Source organism: Excalfactoria chinensis, chromosome 2 (assembly GCF_039878825.1).
Source record: "Excalfactoria chinensis isolate bCotChi1 chromosome 2, bCotChi1.hap2, whole genome shotgun sequence".
Taxonomy (NCBI): domain Eukaryota; kingdom Metazoa; phylum Chordata; class Aves; order Galliformes; family Phasianidae; genus Excalfactoria; species Excalfactoria chinensis.
In genome coordinates, this window is record NC_092826.1 from 54,963,123 (window position 1) to 54,987,979 (window position 24,857).

The 24,857-nt window shown below is 37.8% G+C and overlaps 1 protein-coding gene across 1 annotated transcript in view; it reads left to right on the plus strand.

The window, feature by feature from the left end:
• Positions 1 to 24,857, plus strand: part of ZNF407 (zinc finger protein 407) — a 332,775-nt gene that overhangs the window by 17,747 nt on the left and 290,171 nt on the right. Inside the window, exons 2-3 of the mRNA XM_072330112.1 lie at positions 7,051 to 11,829; positions 17,640 to 17,754. Coding sequence (XP_072186213.1) covers positions 7,086 to 11,829; positions 17,640 to 17,754 — 4,859 coding nt within the window. The 5' untranslated portion in view covers positions 7,051 to 7,085. The remainder of the gene's footprint in view (positions 1 to 7,050; positions 11,830 to 17,639; positions 17,755 to 24,857) is intronic.

Below are 24,857 nucleotides of genomic sequence, written 5' to 3' on the forward strand. Positions count from 1 at the left end.
TTCTGTGTCCAGAAAAAAGTTGAATTTGATAACTGTAAATGTGCTTTCTTTGGGTTCTTCTGTATGTGCCCATGCTCCTTCCATTAAAGAGCTGGCTTATGACCACAAAGAGGAGTAAATAAAACTGTATTGAGCATCAGGTTAGGAAACCTTACAGTTCATTACAGGTTTATGGATCATTTCTGAATTGTCTGTCCTTTAGACTTAAGATTACGTCTTAAGATTACGTCTTTCTAAATTTCATCTGGTGATTAGGGAAATGGCAGGTCTCACACTGAAAATCTCAGCTGCACTGTCTTTAACTATTGACATGGAGGAATATATGCCAACGTATCTCCAGTGAGAAGTTTTCTATTTCTGTCAAAGAGAAGATCAACAGACTTCAAAGGTGGGCCTGGGTGAATCTAATGAGGTTCAACACAGCAAAGTGCAAGGTTCTGCACTTGAGCTGGAGAAATCCCAGGCATATATACAGACTGGGAGGACTGATCCTTGAGAGTAGCCCTGCAGAAAAGGACTTGGGAGTCCTGGTGGATGGAAAACTTAACACGAGCCAGCAGCGTGCGTCTTGGAAAGCAAATGGTATCCTGGGCTCCATCAGAAGAGGGGTGGCCAGCAGGGACAGGTAGATGATTATTCCTCTCTACTCTGCCCTCCTGAGTCCCCAGCTGGAGTGCTGCATCCAGGTCTGGAGCTCCAGTACAAGAAAAACAGAGCTGTTGGAGGGGGTCCAGAGGAAGGTCAAAAAGATTATCAGAGGGCTGGAGCACCTCCCCTATGAAGACAAACTGAGGGAGCTGGGCTTGTTCAGCCTGGAGAACAGAAAGCTGCAGGGTGACCTCACTGCAGCCTTCCAGTACCTAAAAGGAACCTACAAACAGGAGGGGAATCAACTCTTGACAGGGGTAGATAATAGCAGGATAAGGGGAAATGGTTTTAAGTTGAAGGAGGGAAAATTTAGGTCGGATATCAGGGGGAAGTTATTTACCAAGTGAGTGGTGAGGTGCTGGAACAGGCTGCCCAGAGAGGTTATGGATGCCACATCCCTGGAGGGGTTCTAGGCCAGGCTGGATGGGGCCCTGGGCAGCCTGGTCTAGTATTAAAAGTGGAGGTTGGTGGCTCTTCCTGTGGCAGAGTGGTTGGAGCTTGACAGTCCTTGAGGTCCCTTCCAATCCAAGCCATTCTATTATTCTATGTCTGCCTGTCTGCCTCCGGATGACCGATGCTTTTATATTTTCCTGGATGCTATGTAGAACACACTCCCAGTGATTCAGGTGGGGACAGTTAGAGAGCTCATTCTCCACCTGGACTGTCACAAATCCATGGGACTGGATGGGCTAGGTGCTGAAGGATTTGGGGGGTGATTGCCAAGCCACTCTGCCATCTATCAGTGTTCCTGGCTATCTGGAGAGGTCCCAGAGGTTTGGAGGCTTGCTCATATGACTCTCATCTACAAGAAGGTCTGTAAGGAGGATCTGGGGAACTACAGGCCTGTTATCCTGACCTCAGCACCAGGGAAAGTTATGGAGTAAATCATCTTGGGTGAGATCACATGGCACATGTGTGGCATCCAGGGGATCAGGCCCAGCCAGCACGGGTTCATGAAGGGCAGGTCATGTTTGACCAACCTCATCTCCTTCTATGATTGGGTGACCAGGCTGGTAGATGAGGGAAAGGCTGTTGATGTAGCCTAGACTTCTGCAAAGCCTTTGACACGGAATCTGGCTGTCTGTGGCCTGGACAGGTATACCCTTCTTTGGTTAAAGGAAATGGCTGCAAGTTGTGCAAGAGGAGGTTTAGATTAGACATAAGGAAAAACTTTTTCTCTCAGAGAGTGGTCAGGCGCTGGAATGGCTGCCCAGGGAGGCTTGTGGTAGCAACGGTAATGGGAGGATGGTTGGACTAGGTGATCTTGTAGGTCCTTTCCAACCTTGTGATTCCATATAGAACTGTAGCAAATATTATATCAATATACTAAAAACATAGTTCAAAGAATAATAAAAAAAAAAAGGTCTGGGATTGAATGGTGGTAACAGCTTAACAATGATATTTTTCACATTTTTGTATTTGTTTCCTCTTTGTAGGTAGTGCGAATGTGCTGACTTGTGAGAGTGAACTATATCTCTTGAATGAGAAAGAGGAGAATCTTTAGCTTTATTGGCTTCTGTGACATAGTCAAAATATTCTGTGTTATGGACTTGTAATTTAAAATGATTGAAGGTTTTGGTATTTTTCCTATGCAGAGACAGCACATGTAACGTTCTGAAGATCTTAAAAATATGTTCAACTTCTTGTGAACACTTGAGTAATTATTGAAGAAAAGGATTGTGCTTAGCACTTAGCTAATGTTTCCAGTAGAATTATTGAGCTTATCGCGGATGTTAGGGCCACAACAGGTTTCTTTTGAAAACTTATGAACAGCAATGTGCTGCAAAGAACCTTCAGATGCATTAGGTAATGTATGACTGTCTCCAAGCAGAAGAATTTGTTAACCTGAAGCTAATGTGCCAAATTAATTTTTGGTCATATCCTTTAGGAATCTGTTCAGCTATACTTAATTTATATGAACATTAACTAAAGATTTATGTTACAAAAAGTCAACTCAGTTTTGAGTTAGAGCAACTTCATTTTGAACATCAAGGGTGATGTTCAGAGAGAGTTGTTCGACAGAACTGTTTTAAACTGCTGAAATTCTGAAGATTTGGCTCCGTTCTGTGCTCCCAAAGGTCTGCTGTGTTGTACCTGTCAATTTTATTGGTGCAGGCTCAGGGCCTGCATGAATCCCATCTGATTTATTTGTGCACTTCATTAGGTGGTTACCTGTTGTTGTGCTTTGGGTAATTGTTACTTGTAAAAACTTAACAGGAATCCTTTAAAAGTGAAGACTGACTGAAAAGCACGAGAGCTTGTAGCTTGCTTCTTTTTTAGGCTTGTTGATACTTTAATAAGGTAGTTACAACTTCAAGAACTGTTCTTCTGTACTTCTACTAGTATATCAGTTTGCCAGCATCAGGCTGATGTCCTTTTTCAGTCATACTGGAAGTAGGTAGGATTTGGATACAAGCTTACAAGCACGTGCTAAAGTTGCTGAGGCTGCAGGGGGATACTCATTGCATCAAGAATGTGTTTCTTCGTTGCCAATTGACTTAATCAATCTCCAGACGCAGAATCTTTGCTCCTGATTGCAATCCCTGTTCCAGACTGAGGTTTGATCCATGATCTGTTTTCAAACAAACAAACAAACATGTTTAGCCAATTGGATCACATTTTAGACATGGTCACTGGGACTGTAAAATCTTGGAGTGCTTTTGATGTCTTCTTACATGCATTGTTTGTGGTATTACAGTAGGCTTGCTTGTCATTACCGTAGTAGCTCTGATGAGAGTGAGGTAAATTGGCTTATGCAGGCTGAGGATTGGAACCATTCAGATTTGTGACTGGCTTGTTGCTTTGCCATTGCCCTCTTGTTTGGCAAATCTGAGAAGGCGCTTTCAGGAGAGAAGCTTCCAGTACAGGAAGAAGCATGGGAAACCAAAGCAAAATAATGCCAAGGTAACTTCTGCCTAGAGGAAGCTTATGGAGTACTTAATGTGTTTTTCAAGTAAATGTAGTAAATTGTGCAGTAAATCCATGCAGAAACATGAAAAGATGTCTGCCTGAAGTTTCCCTTTGGTGTGAGGCACTACTGTCAAGAAAATGGAGGCATATGGTATGAAAATTGTGTTGGAGACACAACTGTTGTTTAAGTGAGGTTCAGAGCAGGGAGAAGCTGAGATGCGATTCTGTGCTGGGGTTCAGATTTTGCCTGGGATTCGGAAAACTGACCCTATCTCAGCTGATCTGTGACTGTTGTCTCAAGCAAAAAGTAGTGACAACAGCCATTACTATCTACCTCAGAAGTGCTTAAAGGCAACTTAAGGAAATTTAAGTACTTAGATTGATACAATTTTAGTGAAACAACAGCAGTCATCTCACACCATTGCAATTATTTACAGAGTTCTTCATGGATCATGGTTTCAAGCAGGTTGAAACTCATGGCCATGTGGTGCTGTTTTGACACAGTTTATATGGCAGTGGGACAGAGACAGATCTGCCTCACACTCATATGTGGATTGAAGAAGAGTGAAAAGCGTGTAGTTGTTCCTATACCTCAAGGAGTTACCACCTTGGAGATACATGTTGCGAGCTGTGGAGACAGGTGTGGGGTTGTTGGCTTCATCAGAAGTACTGGATGTAGGTGAAGTAGAGTGCATCCTGGAGATCTGTAGGGGTTGTGTAAGAAGGTTGGGACATATACCTGCTTTGCACGTTTGTACTGTGTATGTGACTATTTTACTTCCACACTGAACTTATTGACAGCACCTATGAGATTTGAATTTTGCATTTTACATTTGCCTAACAATCCATTTGCGACTACAGTTTATGAAGATAATATAAAGGAAATGCATAATTTTTTAAGTGTGTGAAGTAGTCCTTAATTGATGCATTATAGCTGACTTGTATCCAACCAGACAAGGTTGCCAGAGCTGGGATTGCAATCTGGGATTTTTGCTAGTGCACAGAGAAGGGTGAACTTCTATTGAAGGGTTAGTGAACAAATGATGAGAAGTGAGGCTCAGCCTGCAGGTATGGCATGCAAATAACCAGCCATCTTTTCTGAGGTTTGCAGGTGGCTACTGGAAATGAGCTGAGCGGGTATGGCAGGAAAGGCTTGTTCTGAGACTAGCTGATGCCTTTCTGTGACAGCTGGGAAGCATCCACCTTAGGTGATTACTGCATCTCTGGCTGAAAGTGGTTTGAGATTTCTGTCAGAGATTGATCTAGGTGTGACAGCACTTTAAGGTTTAAATCAAATTATAGGATGACTTTGAATGGGCATGAAGCATGTCAGAAGAGAGTATGGTGAGGAGCCACAAATCTTCTACTTATTATTATAGCTCGAATGTGTGAATTTTTGTCAATGGAGCAGCCACTAATTATCCATCTACGGCCTTTGATAGTGGAAATTTCCAGTGTAGGTACTAGTTCACTGCTGGACAGGTTCTCTGATAAATCAAATGGTCTGAGAGGAAAGAATCCTATAAAGAAGATGGAGAATTGTTCTGAGATTGCAAATTGTCTTGTACAGCAAGGAAAAACTGTTTTTCCCCCCAGGTCATATAAGGGAAGAATGTAAGGTCTCAGTAGTGGGCTGTAGAAGCACAGTGAGAAAAAGGACCTATGGTAGCTGCTTGCAGACATTTAAGGATGGACTTGCGGCACTCATTGCTGAAGTAATTTCTTGATATTTCTTAATTGTGCTCCAGTTAACACAATTTTCATCTTATCCCTTTTCCGTATCACAAATAGTACTCGCATACCTTTTCAGGGTGTGCTTGCATTTGAAAGACTTCATTCTCCTTTGCTAATAATTGCTGTAGTGTTTTTGAGTATACTGACAGGACACTGGCTTCTACTAGCTAATAATATAGACTCGATTGCTTTACTTCTATCAAAGTGATAGTTTCTATCATGCTTTAATGAACAAGATAAAATAATATGGTATAAGAACCACAGAAACACAAAGAAGCAGTATCTGGATCCTTCAAAGCGCTACTGTGATCTGGAGGATTTCTTTTCTCATTTAAACAGCTAGGTATAAATAACAGGACAGAAGTTCAGCCAGTGCTTTACCTCTGTGAGAGATCTGCAGCTGGAAAACAGATCTGTTCAATATATCCGACCTCTGTGTACTCAGTTGCTCAAAGACCTTCCTTAACTCCTGATTAAGCAGAAAACAATTTTGTTTTTCCTTCCATAGATAATAAGTCCAGCTGTGTTGGGTGCCTTTCCCCAGTTTAACGATTTGTTAATTTGTCCTGAAAAATGTTTGTTTTTGAAATGTACTTGCATACTTTTCTTTTGTTTCCTGCATTGTCTGTATCAACATTACAATTATTTAGTCTCGTCAGGAAGCACTTAGATGTGTGGTCATGGCCTCATTCTGCGGGTAATAGAACAAAATATCTGGATACTTGGATTTGTAGCAAAGTGACGTTTACATCATAGCATGAAGCACAGATAAACATTTAGTATTTAATCAACTGTTAAAAGGAGATGCACCTCCAATTCTCAGTCACATCATATCAAATTGGAAAGGGGAAAAATGTCACTATTTTGTTTCTCACCCTTATTCGCCTTATAAATTGAGTTGGTAGCATCAGATTTCTGGTGGTGGTATCTTTTTGGAAGGCAGAAGGTCGCCCTGGACTGCTAAGAAAAATTGGATTTGGATGACTGGAGTTTGTACTGGGCTTCAAAGATGCTTTCCTTCCCTTCCTCCTTGGCAAATGAAGCTGAAGGGGTTAGAAGTGATTTTAGGAATGCTGGAGAACTATGTTTAGACTAGTGACATAATTTTTTTATAACATGGCTCTATTAGCGTTTTTCTTCTTGCTCTTTAGTAAATAATCTAAATGGGAAGGAAAGGAAATGTCATACTCATAATACTTGAAGTTTGTGTTGGCTTTGTTTTGCTTCTTGTTGCAATCATGACCATTTCCTCCTGGGAGCTTTTAAATCAGTAATCCTGGATTTCTTGACCCGGAAATGCTGAATATTCCATGACTGATTCACTGAAATCCGTTAGTGCGTAGAATATCTGAAAAATGTGCTTAGAAACAAAAATTAGGCTTATCTGCCCAAGTTTAAGCTTGTGAAAGTTTGACCACTTAAATCAAATTAACATAGTTTTAGGGTTGCTAAGCATGTGAGTCTCAGCAATGTTAGTTGTATATTACTTGATTGCAGAAAATCTCTTGAAGCCAGTGCTGGCTCAAATAGTAGTCATCATAGTAGGAGATCTGTAACCAAGTGTCAAGCTGCTGGTTTGTTCTTTAGTGCCATAAGGTTCAACGCTGAAATTACAGCCTTGTATCTTTTATTGTGTCTATCTTCCTTCAACAATTTTAATTCGCTATATTGGTGGTTTTTTTTTTTTTTTTTTTTTTCTTGAGCCTTATGACTTTTGGTTGTGTATAAGAAGCTAATAAAAATTCTTTTCTTTTATAGGTACTAAACCAAATGATCTGCAGTTGACAGTATCTATGTTAAAAATGGATGAAGAGGATCATCAGAAGAGAGATGACATTGATGAGATTTCACAAAACAAGTTGAGAAAAGACTCCCTGAGAAATATATCAGGAGACAACACTGAATGTGACTCTTTGTCTCAGCAAGGAGCAAGGCTCATATCAGATGAAGTTTTCAGGAACCTTGAAAAGAAAAGAGAAGAGAATGGCACAAACAAAAGGGCATTGTCAGGATCACCAAACTCGGACACTGCTGAAGCAGAGAGACCTGAAAATATCTCCAGAAAGAGAAAACTGATGTCTTCTGCCGATGAGAAAGACAGTGACAGGAAGTTGCACAAAGTTCTAGCTGAAAAAGATAGCATAGAAGCTGGAGCTGTAAAAATTGAGGGAGTCACTGGCTGTCATGATGGTAATGGTTGTAATTCAAATTTCATGTGCCCACATTGTGATTTCAAGTGTGCTGATGGTGCCATACTGAAAATTCACGAGGAAAGTAAGCATTCACAAGAGGTTTCAGCTGCTGTTCCTGATAAGTTACCTTTTTCAGAAGAAATCAGTCTTGACTGTAGAGCTGAAATCATTGACAAAGATCTTAAAGGGAGAACACATGATCAGTTTGTACCATCCTGCTCTGATTTAGAAAAGCATATCCAAGAAAGCCACTCTCAGCAATCCAAAGAGCAAACATGCCCTCGCTGTAGTCGCACAACTAAGTGTAATTCAACATTACATACACATGCTAAGCAAGAACATGGGAAATCCAAGATATTTTGTTGTGATCTTTGTGGTTTTCAGAGTGCTGAGGAAAATCTCCTAAATTCTCATTTTCTTGGCAAGACGCACCTTCGACGCCAAAATCTTGCTGCACGGGGAGGATTTGTACAACTATTGACCAAAAAATCCTTTAAAACCAGAGAGAAGAATGTGAGAGTAAGATCCAGGAACAGTAAATTAAAGGCAAGGACTGCTGATGCAAAAGAATTAAATGTTTGCAGTGCAGTGGAAGACTCAAATGTAAGCTTGTCTAAACAAAATGATGGCACTGAACTTCTTGCTGAAATGATACCATCTACAAATATTCCTGCTGAAAAAACAGATAATATGATAGGAAAGCTGCTTTCTTCCAGTGTAGAAGGAGATAATGAAGTTTATACTGAAAAACCTGGACCCTCAGATTTCTTGCAGAATTCAGAATTCCCTCCAATTAGTAGAAAGCTAGTTAGCAGCTTAAATGTGACAAAGAGATTTGACAGACTGGAACATAAAAGAAATATTGTATTGCTAAGGGCTCCTTTTGGAGGAAATAGATCTTTTAGATTAAAAAGGCAAGTTAAAAGAAGGTACAATTTGTTGGGTAAGAGAAGCAAGTCTGAAACTCGAAGAGCATACATGAAGCATATCTCCAGCACACAGCTTAAACCTAGTGATTCAAGCCCTACATCACATACAGAATTAGAAACAAATGATAAGAGTCATTGTAATTCAACTTCAGAAACTCAAGATCTTACTCAAGGGAAGCCAAATACTCTTTCTTCTAGCACTACAAATACTAAAAATACTGAAGTTGAACTTATTACATATCCTAGTGCTCATCATACTTGCACTGACTGCGGTGATGTTTTTCAGAACAAAGAAAGTTTGGAAATTCATGTTGTAAATTTTCATACAAAAAGTATTCAGTTTCATTGTCAGACATGTAGTTATTCCTGTGAAGTCAAGGAGGACTTGGAGCAACACTGTCAGAATACTAAACACCAGATGGGGAGTTGTAGCTTTAATTGTCAACTTTGTTCATTTGTCAGCTTGAATGTGATAAATTTTCAAAGCCATATGAGTGAAGTGCATAATATGTCCCACAGTTGTCCAACTTGTGTTCTTTTTTTTCAAACACAAGAGGAGCTGACAAAGCATCAGAAAGATGAGAAACATGATAGTTCATTATTTCAACAAGCTACTCCATTGAGTAACAGTGGTCTGACCTTGCAAGTGGTAAGTTATGCTGACTCAGTATCAAACAGTAGCCAAAAGCTTGCGAAGGAAATTAAAGTATCAATGAAAACAAAACCTCCAGACTCTTCCAGTGTAAATCAGAAAAACGAACTAAAGCATTCTGTTCTGAGTAAAACCCAATTTCAGTGTAAAAAGTGTTTTTATAAGACGAGATCTTCCACAGTTCTTACAAGGCACATAAAACTCCGACATGCACAGGAATATCACTTTCTCTGTAAAGCATGTAATCTTTACTCACTGAGTAAGGAAGGAATGGAGAAGCATATCAAAAGGAGCAAGCACCTTGAAAATGCTAGGAAAAATAATATTGGACTGCGCTTTGAGGAATGCATTGAAAAGGTTTGTGTTGGGGTTGGTGGTATTAAAACAGTGATGGATCCTTCCATTTCCGGGAATGAGAATACAGAGTTTGATAAAGAAATTGTACATGTTCCGTCCTCTACTGCAGAAAACATATTGAGAAATAAGGAATTTGTTCCAGTTGATCAAAGAATTGGGGAAAATGAATTGGTTTTAGCTAACACACCAAAAAGAGGGAGACCCAAAGGCACTATTTCTAGAACATGTACCCATTGTGGTCTTTTGGCCTCCAGTGTTACAAATTTAACTGTTCACATCAGGCGAAAGCACAGCCATCAGTACAGCTATTTGTGTAAGGTTTGCAATTACTACACTGTAACCAAAGGAGATATGGAACGTCATTGTGCAACCAAAAAACATAAAAGTCGTGTGGAGATAGAAGGACGTGGAAAACAGGACTCAGAGATCATTGTTAGCCCTGAAGGAGGAAATCTTGAATCTGCGAGCAAGAAAGTTAACAGCCCCATGCCTGCACTGTGTGAACATGTTGAGGATGGTAACCAGACTTTAGATTTGGGGAATTCTATCATAGACCGCCAAGGAATTGAGCAAAGAAATGCTGAGGAAAATGTTGAAAATGCTAGTAGACTGACAGATTTGGAGCATGCTAGGAATTCATTAAATATAAAACAGGCATTTCTTGAATCGGCAAAGGACGCCCAGGATGGTGACCCGTGCTTCCAGAGAAGAATGGCGGGTGCAAATGACAACAAGTGCATACACTGTGACTTCACTGCTCATTCTTCCTCTTCGTTAGAGTTGCATGTAAAACGAAAGCATACAAAACAATTTGAATACTACTGCATGGCTTGTGACTATTATGCTGTAACTCGCAGAGAGATGATAAGGCATGCGGCAACGGAGAAACATAAAATTAGAAGAGAATCTCATGTTTGCTTGTCTGTGGAGGAAGTAAACACGGCACATATAGTTAAAGAGGGCTCCACTCTGTCCCAAGAGGAGCACCATCACAATGCAGGAGAACTGAAAACTGTTTTAGGTGAAATGAAATGTGCCAATGATGCAGCAGAAAGTGATCATACATGTAAAAGCTTAACAGAGTGCGCTGTCTTAGATGAAAATGCATTTCCAGAAATGCCTAAAGAAGGCAGTTCCCAAAATACAGTGGAAAGTGTAGTTGAAGAGGAAACTAAAAATGGAGGAGAAAACATCTTATGTGGAGGATTCGAGGGAGCTCCTCAGAAAGATAATGCTGGTAAGGCAGATGAAGAGATGCCAATTAAAGAGGCAGGTACTTGTGAGTTGCAGAGAAGTGAATGTGGTCAGGAGCTGCTCAACTCAGGTGATTGCCAAGCAGAAAATGAAAACAGATCCGGTGACACAAACTTGAACTCAGGAAAAGGCAAGGAAAACTCGGAAGCGAACAGAGAAAAACCTGAAGTGGAGGGTGGAAACACAGACATTATTGAAGAAATACCACTGAAAGAAGATAACCCACTTATGCTAAGTGTTCCAGAAACAAAAAGTGCAGTGTGGCAATCAAATTTTGCTGGAAACATTGGAGAGATGGTGCAAAATATGCATAGTTTAGAGGGTGACAGAAGTTTCAAAAAGAATCCTACTGGGGAGGAGGAAGAAGCCCTTATGGAAGCACAACATGAAGCAGAAGTAACTATAAATAACAGTATTTGGGAGGCAGATGGCTCAACAGCTGAGGGCATGCAAGAAAGTAGTAACGAAGCTTTAGGAACAGTTACCGGTACTGATGATAAACGAAAGGCAGTGCAAAATTTTGGCAAGTTTGATTCTTCTATAGTAAGATTAAAAAGCAATCAAGATGGGGAGCCCGTTGACCATTCAGATGAAGGACAGGTGCCAGGTGGAGTGAGAACTGGTGAGTTCGCAGTGAAAGCAGACGCTTCACCAAGTGGTGGGAAAAAGAAGTCAGAAGGCATTTCCTTTGGGGAACTGACACGTATTCGCTGCGATGACTGTGGCTTTCTAGCAGATGGTTTGAGCGGACTAAATGTTCACATAGCCATGAAACATCCTTCAAAAGAAAAACATTTTCATTGTTTACTCTGTGGAAAGTCATTTTACACAGAGAGCAACCTTCATCAGCACTTGGCCAGTGCTGGGCACATGCGCAATGAGCAGGCAAGCGTAGAGGAGCTGCCTGAAGGAGGTGCAACCTTCAAATGTGTGAAGTGCACAGAGCCCTTTGATTCAGAGCAGAATTTGTTTCTCCATATCAAAGAGCAGCACGAAGAACTGCTGCGGGAAGTGAATAAGTACATTGTTGAGGACACTGAGCAAATAAACAGAGAAAGGGAAGAGAACCAAGGCAATGTCTGCAAGTATTGTGGGAAGATGTGTAGAAGTAGCAATTCCATGGCTTTCCTAGCTCACATTCGTACCCATACAGGTATGGAAATGCTCTCTTTGCAACTGGTCTCTTTCAAACAGTGAACTGTTACCGCTGGCCTTTTTCTGGTTTTTAATCTCTTTAACATTTCTCACGAACTGGTATTCATAGTGCTTGATGAGCCACTGATGAAATTCAAAATTACCTTTAGGGGTATGAAAATACAGTGATCAAAGGGCAGAAAATGTAAGAACATTTTAAATGCAGTCACCCTTCTGCTTTTTGTTTCATATAGAGAAATTTCCTTCCCTTTAATCTAAATTGTAATCATTAATTAGTTCTTTAATTTATATAATGCAGCAGGGGTGTTTTAAGAGAACAGTTAGCTGTTCTAGCTTTCTCTTTTTCACAGTTGTTAAATATCCACATTGTTTACTTCATTTCAATTCAGTAACGTTTTCAGCATTAGATTATGCTTCGTGATAGTAATTTGTGAATGCATCATTCCTTAATAAATACCAATAATGAGCATCAAGAGTTTGTTGTAGAAATAAGTTATGGGAATTGGAACAGGTCAGCCTTTTGGGAAGGTAGTGTGTAATGTAGATGTGATGCACGGGAATGTAATACCTGATTTAGTTTCTGCGCTGATCACACTTTCAATTCATTTTTATGTTTAATTTTAAGTGGAAAATTTAAAAACATTTTTGTAGAAAAATGCATAAGCTGCAGTTCTAAATTTATGTAAAAATTCACTGTGATGTTTCTATAAACCTGCCATACATTCTTTATTTTAAATAGACAGCTTTTCTAAATCACTGAGCTCTGCTTAGACAAGTGGTGTCTCCATGGTTGAATTTATGAGTGGATTTGAATAATAAATTCACATTTCAATGAACATATTTTCATTAAAACTGTAAGGTTTATTTTACTGTACTTTTAAATAATGGCTTATTATGGAAGCTATAGTTTAAATTCATGCAGTATTTGAAACTTAGTGCATGGTTACAAGGAAGGGAACAAAAAGGTAAGAAAAAAGAAACATAGAAGTATGGTAATTCCTGGCATAATCCTAAAATAGTTTTGTAAGTTTTTTATTAAAAAAAAAACAAAACGAGGGCATGACTGGACAGTGATGTTTAAAATTAATCTTGGGGAACATGGACATTGTATTTCAAACCTTTCAAAGTATTTTACTTTAACTGCAGCATTCATGCATGCCAATAACTCACATACTTAATACTTCCAGCATTACTTCCGTCCTGTCAATAATGTACTTACCTGTTTTGTTCCACCCAGTATCTAACTTTGAATGCAGCGTTAAGTCTTTAGAGGGACAGTCATGTTCACATGGTCAGAGCAGCTTTATAAGCCCTTAATATGCCCTCTTACGGCAGATAAAACAGAATAAAACTAAAGGAGAAGATGCTAATGGAGCTCTCTTTAGAATTCTTTATGCAACTGTCTGGTCAAGACATGTTGCTTATAATTGATGTGTCCATTACTTGAATTCTCTTGTAATTATAGTCAATAAGTCTTGTAAATGTGTTAAAGCTCACTAAAAGCATACAAATTCAAGAACAGAGTAAGGCTAATAATTTAAAATAATCAATGTAGGCATTTCAGCACTTAATTTCCCTTGTGTGTTGATAGCTGATCATTCTTAATCCATTAAGATTTATTTAGTCGTTTACAATGCAAAATAGGTTTGCACTGGTCACTTGTGCCATTTGAAAATGTCCACCAGGTTAAGTGCAGAATGTAGTCCATTAGTCTTCCTTGACTATATGTATTAATTGCATTTAAAATCAAGTTAATGTGGATGTGAAAGTGAGGTAACTATCAATATATGACAAAGCAACCCTACTTACATAAGTTACATCATTGATTGTAACATTTAGTAAAAGTTAGTGTACTTTTTACCATCTGGTCTGTAGGTCTTATCATGAAGTATATTTTCATTGTGCTTTTGAATGGCCTTAAATATCCAAGGCAGTAAAAGAATACGTTTTGTTTTGCATTTTTCTATGGTGCTTGTGGAGAGGTTAGAAGGGTTTCAGATGAGAGTTTAATCTAGGCTCTTTCTCACAGCACCTTTAAATGGATTGTTTTTCTGTTGCTATGCTTATTTCACATAAATAGTAATGTGGAGACTTTTGTTAACAGAGAATAGGAAGAAGGATTTCTCTTCCAATCCTTGTTTTCATATTTGTGATCTTGTGTTTTGTAGAACCTTTACTTCCAGTCTGTATCATGACAATTGGAACTAAATAAACATTTTGGAGTTATTGGGAATGGTGGCTGAGGGAAATGACCCACACTGCCAGTTGTATAGTCTTATACTGGCTTATACTGTTAGTGAGGCAAAGTGCATTGTTTCTGGCCCCTCTCATCTGTTCCAGGGTAACAAGGGGAAAGCTGCAGCTATTTTCCCATCTATTGTTCTGGTTATGTGCTTTTTCTAAATATTTTTTCTGTAGGCAGATATGCATATATTTTTCTACATATATGGATTGATATGTAGATATATGTATGTGTGTCTAACCTTATCTAGCTCAATTTTAATTTGAGTAATTGGTGATAGTTAGGGGAGTAGAGAAGAAGGAAAGTTGTAGACAGACACAACTAATGATTTCCATTAATAGAAAAATATCGTTTCAAAATGCTGTTAAATAATCTAAGAGATTTTCACATTGCAAATGAAAAGAAAGCTTTGCTAGAGAGGAGATAACAAGCAAGTCCGTCACATGTTGACAAGTGAAAATGAGGAAGTGTAAAGACAAATACGGGGAGTAGCAGAGGTGGGAGACTTTTTAGTTTTCAATTGATGCAGGTCCCATAAACTTAATTAACAATCAACATGTGAGGAAAAATCACCTGCAACCACATCATCTTTGTTTTCTTTCTCATCACATTTCTCAATTAATGGAAGATTCGCCCAAAGTAAACGTGGTATCTTACTACCCATACCCCAAACGAAGTATGGAATGGTATAACAGTATTTCACGTGGCTCTGCTTACTTTGCATTGGGCCTGAGCTAAAAGCACAGTTGTGCCTCCAGACAAAGATCAAGTTGGCTTAGAACAGGTAGTGATTTTTTGTTTTGAGTTTCTTTTGTGTTAGTGTAAGATTAGGATTATTAACTACAGTCATCTCTGCATGATTTGAGAAGTTTAGTCTATTTTCAACTTTTTTCCCCCGGTTCAGTTGTTCAGAGCCATGTCACTGTTACCCATGAAAATTTACACCGTGTTTGCATGCTGTAGCTCGTGGGTAGATTAATTCTGTGGTTTGTCATTTATTTATTTATTTACTCAAGTCATTTGGTTGGAAAGATGTTATATCAAAAGTATTTGTCTCAGTGAACTGAAAGCCAGATGTGAAGCCAGCAGCATCACATTAACACAGTAGATGAGAAACACTGAAGTTTGTGGTAAATATGGCTAAGAAATGGTTAATTACTTCAGTGCTGTTTTAGATAGCTTCAGACTAGATACAAATTTTTTGCACCATTTGTTTAACTTTTTTTCTGATGCCTTCATCATATGTGTATATTCTTTTCTATCCAAAAATATATTGGAATGAATTTGGCATCAGCAGCCTGAAAGGGAGATGCGCTGCTTTTGTTTCATCAGGTAGGTACTGCCTGTAGCCTGCCAGCAAGTGGGTTTTCAAGGAGTGTAAATGGAGATGTTAACAGATATTCAGTGCTGGATATAGGAAATAAATAAATAAAACCTCAAGGCCTCAGTGATTTTTGGATGAGAGCAGTCAACAGAATAATACATTTATGTATTGTCAGCACACTGTAGCTACGATTGGTCTGAACTACAGTTTTTCACAAAGGAGTCATGTAAATGGAAAACAGCAAAGGTCTTGTATGGAAGCCCTGCGGGACACCTGCAGTAACAGAATGAGGAACGAATTTACAATTTAATCAGTAGGAGAGAAGCTAAAGGAACACAGGATTGAATCCACTTGCTATTTGAATTCCATGATATAAAACAGCAACATAAACACCAATAGATTAAAAAAATAAAAATCCTCTCTGGCCGTGGTCTTGAAATTATTAATTGTGGAATTAGTCTCTAAGATCGTAAGTTAAGACATCAACTTTTAATACTCTTCTATTTAATGTAAAGATAGGCTTTTTTATTTGCATGGACCTCTTTATAGAACACAGTGTTGATTTGAAATGTCACCAAATTAATGATTAATTTAGTTTTATCAGGATCATTTAAATAAACTGGGGTTTTTTGGTGTGATTGATAGAATGTGATTGCTGTTAGCTCCAGCTTCAACCTGCTTTTGACATTTAAACATATAAAGCTGACTAGATATAACCATTCAGGTGCTAAATATATTTTACATCTACTTCCAACAGTAGAAATGGAAGTATTAAGAGATCTGGCTTCATTGTCATTGAACTGTGAAATATTCAACCTTGTCTGCCCGTGCTTAGTTCTGTTGACTTTTTTATTTCAGTTAGAAGATTAAAATTAAATGCTTCATTTTTCGTCAGCTTTTGGGAATTAAATTGAAATTTAAGACTCTAAAATTTTCTACTAAGATCCTCGATTTCACCAATGGATTCTTGGAGGAGATTCTGTTTCAAGGGCAAAGCAAAAAGGTTCATTGATCAAGTATGATATAGTGTAACATTTTTCTTATCAGAGCTCTTTATGTATATTTATTAAAGAACACATATTTCATATTACGCTTAACTGTATTGGAAGAAGTACTTCGCAAAACATACACTAAATGTAATATGGAGAATCTGTGACCATATTGTACTTACTTTTAACGGCAGTTCTGTGATTTTAATTTATTGGTTTAAGGATTTAGTGGTCAGAAAATTGGAAAGTGCTATGGCAAATTGGAAAGTGCTATGGCATACTTTAGTATATGCACTCATTCTTGGGAGTAGCGGAACTGTTTAGTAACACAGAGATTGACAAGTGCCCAATTCAGCTCTTGCAATAACAAAAAGAAAATAATTTTTCTGTAGCCCGGAGAGGATCCCTGTTAATTAAGATGGACAAACAATTTGACTTTTTTTTTTGCTGCACTGCTGTGGTACAAGAAATAGGCTGGTACTTTTTCCTTGGAGAAATAATTCTAGAGTTCTGCACTAGACATTTAATATTAAAGTTTGTTCTTGAAATAAATAATAGCCAAAATGTCAATACTTCTGGTTTGCAGAATAATCATAAATTCTTGACCATAAAACAGTCATAAAGGCATAATATTTTATCCACTGTATATTCATACATTGCATGTCATTACAATGGCTAGGTGATGAATCATTTTCTGTGTGTGACAGAACAAATCTGAAATACCAATGCTAATGTAAAATCTATTCGGTGTCGGAAGACTTGTAAAATTACTTTACTTTAAATATACTTGCTTTAAAAAAATTACATTTTCAGTTTACACCAATATCAAACCACGTTTACACCATTACCTGAGTTTCAGCATTCGGAAATGGCATAAAACAACTTTTGTCGTCTTGCTGAAGGGCTATCTCCTTCATTTTAATATTTTTGGTAAAAAATAATTAAAAAAAATAAAAAGAGGGAGAGAGAGAAAAGAAAATAGTGAATGATTTTCAGTAGTTGAGAGAGTAGTTTCCTTAGTCTCGAATCTAAGGAAACTAATGAGTACTGTATAGTATATACCATCTGTGTCCTGGGAGTTATAAATTTATGTGCAAGATGCTTTTTTCGTTAGGCAATAATCTGAAACAGGTTAAATTGTGGGATAGGCTTTTTTAAAGGTTATTTTTTTTTCCCCAGGAATTTTTATTTCTTTAACCGTGGGTGATACATTATTCTAATTCAACTCATATCTTATGCTAAATTTTACTTAGGATCAAAGCCATTCAAGTGCAAGATATGCCACTTTGCAACAGCTCAGCTCGGAGATGCCAGAAACCATGTCAAGAGGCACCTTGGGATGAGGGAATACAAGTGTCATGTCTGTGGGTGAGTAAATTGAAACGGTTTCCACCATGGTTAACCAGGAGAAGAGTGCAGGATATGCATTGTTTCAGAATTGAAAACTGTGATGTGAGCAAGAGTGGCTAAAATTATGCATGCATATCCTCCTTTCCATTGTTATGGTAAATTCCTTAAATACAGTTATGACATTCTTTTCCCACTTCTAATCCTGCACTGAAGATGAGCAATTTTATGGGCTACAAGGTCAATTTGAACCTGTAATCTGTAAATTGACTAAATTATAGGATGTTCATTCACATTGCCAGGGAGAACTGTAAATTCCATTTAAAGACATAAAAAATATATAATATAGACTTTAGTGTGTGGGGTTTTTTCTTTTGCTATACTGTTATAATTTTAGTACCATTAACAGATTTCTGGACTCCATTAGGGTTCTCGTTCTTTATGAAAACAAAACAGAAGGCTGGTTTTTCAAACAAATGCCTTTAAAATATTGCAGACATAAGACTTCACAAATAAATTGAAGTCTTTTATGTATGCTTGTGTTCTTGTTTGCTACCAAAAAAATCTTGTTTTTCTTTTTTATTTAATCGTTATTTCCTCAGAAGGATCGTTCATAATGTTTAATTGTCCTTCAAATGTGTTGCATTTAATCGGAGGCATTGAGACTCCTTAATGCAAAACTAATTAATTTAGCAGAAATGTTTAAAAGGTTTTAAAATGCCATGGCATATATGGTACATCATAGGACATTCAAAGTTGGATTTTAATACCCTACTTCTGATTAAAAATATATTTTAATGTTATTATGCTAGAGAAATTAACTAATATATGCATCATATAAAAACACTTTACTCAAACCTATGTAACCTGCTATAGCAGTCTTATGGCTAATGTGTAAAACGGCACAGGTTCAATTAAATGATGCAGTGCACACATGAATGGTGTGGTGTGATGTTAGGGATAATATTAAGCAGGAAGGTTTTTTTTTTTTTTCCCAGTCTTAGTGTACTGATGTACTGCAGAACAAAGTGAGTTACACATTTTAAAGGACAAGTGAATCTTCAGCTGAAGATGCAGCTGAGTGATTTTCACTGATTCATCTCTCTGTTTTTCAAATAATTTTGCATGCTGCATTATGAGATACTTTGGATGTTTTTACTCACTTAGAAAAATTAATTGCTGACTTCTTGTAACACGAAATTAAAATGTATGAGCCTAATTCTTAAGTCCACTGAATATCAATAGCAGAATAACTTGTGCTACTCTTTATTTTGCAGCATGCTTATAATGAACTTCATGTGTAGTAGCCTATTTTACGTTGTTTGAAAAATCTTACTTGCTGTCTCTTCTATACAGATTGCTGAGAGTTTGGCATGGAAGATGATTAACAGTTGCAAATTCACTGTTTACATAGGGCTAAGCTCTTTCCTTTAGAAATTGTCAACAAATGTGACAGTGGTTCCTTCTTCAATTCCTTTTTAACTTATAACGAAAAGTCATCACTTTATACAACTATGCAATAGTCAGTATAAAATCTAAAATCTTGAAATAGTTAATACTGAATCTTATGTTAAGAGAAAGAAATTGACAAATTGGGCTTTAGTTCAGTTTTTCACTTTTCAAAAACCCGTTCCTTCCCTTCAGGGTTGAAGTGTTCTTAGAATCTTACCTCAGAAAATGCTCAGCTTGGTTGTAGTTCCTGACACAAATGGTTTAAATAGTAGACTTGAATGTTAGTGACTGATTGCTTACTGTATGTTGCTTGTATGTCATAGGTACTTACTTTCCATTTCCGTATGTTGTTGTATTATCAATTTACATCAACAACATGAAGCTGCGCTAGATATGGCAAAACAGTGGGCTGAAGAGACATGTGCTACCATATCTGGTGCTCACAAAAATCTGATTTAGATACTCGTTCAGATAATCATCTCATTTCACTTAATGTGCACAAAAAATGTATATCAAGAATTACACATTAACATTGATTTAATTGGAAAAGACATTTTTATACTGTAGCTAACAGTCCTGAAGAATTCAGCAGGATTTGAGGAAGTAGGAATGACCAGGACAGTTTTAACTGAAGTCCAAATGATGAACGTGCTATCCTTAAACATGAAAGAAGAGAAAAAAGTGTAACAGTCTGCGCTGTGTTTCTGCTGTGTTAATTGCGAGAATCGGGCAGTGTGTAGTTTAAAAAATATAAAGTGGCAACATAAAAAAAAAAAGCTAGGATTGGCTATCGGATTAGTGGCACTATAGAGCATTGGTACATTAACACCACTGACAATGTCAATTCATTATCATTGATGGCTAAATAATCTTAGAAATGCTCAGTGGACCTATTAGTTCCTGAACATAAGCAGCTCATGCTGCATTTCTTCATTAGCTTTAATTGCTATAAATTTTACCTTTTTAAAAATCATGCTTTAAAAGGTGAAGTGATCTTTCAGGAACATTAACTCTGTAATTTTGTCACAAACAGAAGGTCCTGCACTATGTTTTCTTTTCTGCAGTAGTTAATATTCTATCCTCTGACTTTTAGATTCATAGTAATAAGCCCTGAGCTGGTTGGGAGGATAAATTGTGTTTCAAAAGCTTTTGAATCTTCCTGGGCACTCTTTAAAGGTGAAATGTCAGTGCAACACTGTGTTGTCGTAGGTCTCAATATACAACTTCTTTTCTTCAAAAATTCCCAGATAATTTTTGCTTAAAAAAAAAACAACCCACAAAATCTCTGTTGTTCTTGTTAGGGGAGGGTTCTGTGTCTCAGTTTTCCAAATGCTCCTCATACTTGCATGATACGAAGTACACAGAAATACATACAAAGTACATTTCACACAGTTCCTGAAAAACACTGTGGTTTTGGTGTTTGTTTTTTTTTTTTTTTTTTTTTTTTAAATTAAATTGAAGTTCAGGGTTTCTTTTTCTTCAACTGCAGAGCAGAAACTGCATGATACAGAAATTGGACACCAGCAACGTTTTAGCACTTGGAAAAAACCGTCTGCTACTCATTTTCCTTATCGCAGATGTGCGTTAATTTTCTTTTCCATACCCATGGCTCTAAAATGTATCCCCTTATTTCAGAGGTAGCGTCTATTGCCTTCTGCGTGTAGCAAACTGCTGCACGTTTGAATTTAATTTTTTCTAAGTCTGGTTCTGAATTTGGCAGCCACCCTGAGCAGATGAACAAATTTTGGTTGCATTTACAATCTCTGTTTCATTTGCCCGGTGGAACGCAGCGAGCAGGCTTATCATGCACTTTTCAAATCTTATGCCTCAGGTGGAACATAAAAAATGTATTGTTCTGCACTTGAGGTTTTGAACAGAATTTATAGGTGATGTTTGATTTAAAAATGCATCTGCTATTCCATTGCCTTTTTCTTGCCTTTGCTTTCAGAAACAGAATTTTGGGGTTGTGGTTACACATTTCATAAAGAATGACTGCTTCTTTCAGTTTGTTCCCCTCTTTCCTTTGTGACTTCTTTAGAAATCTACTGAAGAGGATGGGTGTAAGGTAGGTTTGGATTTGTAGAACAATTGTCAGTATTTAAAACGCACAAAACATTTCTTATGACCTTCCTAAAAATTGAAAAGACATCTGTAGTAACATCTTTATTAAGTTTATTCAACACAGAGTAGCCAAGTCTTTTAAGGAACACTTGTATATACATGAAGAAAATGGGAGGAGGTGGAAATGGAAATATATGGTTGTTTTTTTTTTTTTGTTTTTTTTTTTGTTTGTTTGTTTTTTTTCCCATTTAGTCTGTGTGTTTTGAGTTGTTTTGGTGCATAGAGATACTGATCATTTTAACTCTCTGCTTCTCACTTCTCATTTTGCTTTTAAACTCCTTTTTCTAATTAATTCTGGAGATGTTTTAAGACATTCGGCTAAATAAGTACCTTGCTGCATTTCTTTTGTTTATAAAAAACCTTGTATCAACAAGCTTTCAAGAGAGGTACGGCATCCCAAGCATGGAAATAACTTCACTTTTTCTGTTAATGCAAAGATGAGTTTGGAGATCTTAATCTGTATAGTATTTTAATGACACTAGTTGCTTGGAGGACATCTAAAGGAAAACACTTATCTGTATAATACATAGGTAGAGTGTAGTGGCTAACAGATATTCCAGCTTTATAGATAAGAATGTGCTTTGACCAGCTGCATCTAACAGTTGGCTGTGCTCCTATGTTGCGTTTTTTAAAGTCTTCTGGATTTTAAGCCTGTCAGTGTCAGGCTACTTAGAGTGAAAGCCTGCTCTTAAGATCGCTTTCAGCAAGCAAAAAAGACTTATTCATAAACGTGTTGGTAGGAGCAGGAGAAACATTATATTTTCAAGGATGCCTTAATGTACTGTAATGTAAATTAATTATTTATAGCCGTGCAGTTTGGGAAATCTTAAATAGAAAGTTGCTACTCTAGTAAAACTATTTTTGTGTGGTATTACCTAGTTTTTGTGCATTAGAAGGGATCTCTGTGTAGATGATTATAATGTCACTTTCTGACCTTTGCAGCTTGAATAATTGTAAATCATTGCTTCATAACGTGTCAGAGAATGTCTGTACTAGGCAATTAAATGGCAGAATATAATAGACCAAATTATTGCCTGTCATGTTTTCAACAACACAGTTAGTATTTGAGTTACACTTAATCATTACGTGCATTAGCAACTTCATTGGAATCCAGCTTCAGGCTGAGCATGAAATACATTACATTATTTAAACCTCTAATGGTAGAAGTCATTTATTTGTGTTGAAGTGTACAACATGCAGAGTTTCATAAAGCAAGGAACACTTGAGAGCTTAATTTATCCAAATCAAAGTCTAAATGCAGATAAACACAAGTGGCAAAAATTAGTAATTTTTATAGGCTGGAAATATTTAAAAATACATGGTTGTGGGTAATTGTAGGCAGCAGGAATAAATTAAAATCACTATTTTTAGTAGTCTCTGGGAACTAAAACTGTTGTATAAATAAATCATCAAATGCATCATGAAATTACATTTTTGAATGAACAATTAATTACACACATCATACCTACAGATGTGCCCAAACAAATCATATGTATTTGGTTCAGCTGTTCAGATTAAAGATTAGCGTGTGTGAAATGACTGCTCCAGACCCAGGTACTGTGAGTTTCTTTCTCTGCCTTTTGTCATTTACTCCAGTTGGACATTTGTGTTGGTTTACTCTTTACTAAAGAGAACGAGTTCAGCCTATGTAATGGCCTTCCGAACCCACACCCACACCTAAACAAATTAATAAGAAAATGTTAGAGAAGCTTGTGGAGTAAAATAGCATATGTCTTACATTATCTTGCCAATTTTTGTTCAGTTCTCTATCATTTTATTAGATTTGCAAACTTGACCTTCAGCACGTAGTCTCTCTTTCTAGTATTTAAGAAAACGACTTGAAATTGAAGCAATTTATTTTTATTCAGAAAAGCTCCCAGCATCCTTCCACAGCTGGCACAGTCACCAAGCTGTGTTGCGTGAGACTTGGCCTGGAGGTCAGCTGACCGTTAGCTGGCAGAGGCCAAGGCAGGGAGTGAGAGGCTCTGGTGGGGCCTGGGCAGAGACCCTTCTGTTGGAGTCTGGTACTGCAGATGGTACTGCGCAGTCATGGCCAGCTTTCTGACTTAATAAAACGCATTTCTAGCCATTTGCGTGCTAAATTAGATTCTAATAATGATTTACTTATACTTGCTGCAGAGAAAAGGTATGTAAGGGACACACTCGTGAGAGTATATATTTGTATTTGAATTAGAGATACTGTTAGTGATTCAGACTAATATCCACTGCATGTAATCGAATTCTAGTGCACTTCCAAATGGTAATTATCAAGATACACAGTGGTGTGACTATGATATACGCGGTATGTGTAACTGGTGCTTTTATGGACATGCATTTTTAATTTTTTCCTGTAGACTGTTGTGATGTTCAGGATGTGTGCATTTATGTTAGACTGTAGACATCTTAAAAAGCAAAGCCTTCATGTCTTGAGACGCTGTGGCAATTTGAAATACTGCATGTTTCAGAAATGCTATTAGTTTTCCTCTAATTAAAACAACTCATTCCTGAAGACTTGGGATTCTCAACAGCTTCAAAGTGAAAATCATGTTTTCCCCCTAGGCCACTGAAAGGGTGAAGCACATACATGCTTGTGGGTCATAGAACCATCGAATACACTGAGTTGGAAGGGACCTGCAAAAGGATCACTGAGTCCAACTCTGGGCTCTACACAAGACCACCCAAAATTCAAACCCTATGTGCAAACACTGTGCAAACACTCCTTGAGCTTTGATAGCCTGGGGCTGTGCCCACTGCCCTGGGAAGCCCGTGCCAGTGCCTGACCAGCCTCTGGTGAACAGCCTTTTCCAGATACCCAATCTGACCTTCTCTGGCACAGCTCCATACCACTGGTTGTGCCAGGGCTTTGTGGTCCCTTGGGCTGATCCATCCCAGGAAGGGGATGAATGAAGCCTGTGGCTGGTCATGACCCCAGTATGTCTTCAGAGCCAGCCCAGCCAGCAGTGCTGCTCCCCACTGTTCAGGTGTCCAGCAATGTGAATGCTCCTCCTGGGGAAGCATCTCACTCTGCTCATACATACCTTTTGAGAGCCAGTGGCATCTGTGCCTGTGCAGGAAGGGCTTTAGTCCGGTCCCAAGTAGACAGGAGTTGTAACTAATGGCTTACTAATGGCAAATTGGGCAAAAATGCTAAAATCCAGAATACCTACTGAAAGAGACTTCTGTACTTATAACCCATGATTTGGGAGAACTGCCACAAGCATTGAGAAAGATGCTATTAAAAATATCCTTCTACTGGCAGAAGCAGATGGCAGAAAGGAAATTAGCTTGGATTTGGTTACTGCGAGATGAATGGAGACCTCGCTTTGTCAATATGGCTATTTGGTACAGAGAGGGGAAAAGGTTTCATTGCTTAAGACACTGCGTATGTTGTTTTGTTGGTAAGCACAAGTTGCATGGTTTGGACTTATAACCACAGTTGAGAGGTTTAGGTTTGTTGCGTATTTGTTTTAATAATGTATAGTTCTGTATCAAACTCTTGAGTTGATGATGATTTTTCCCGGCTGCTTTTAGTAACTTCATTTAAAATTTAT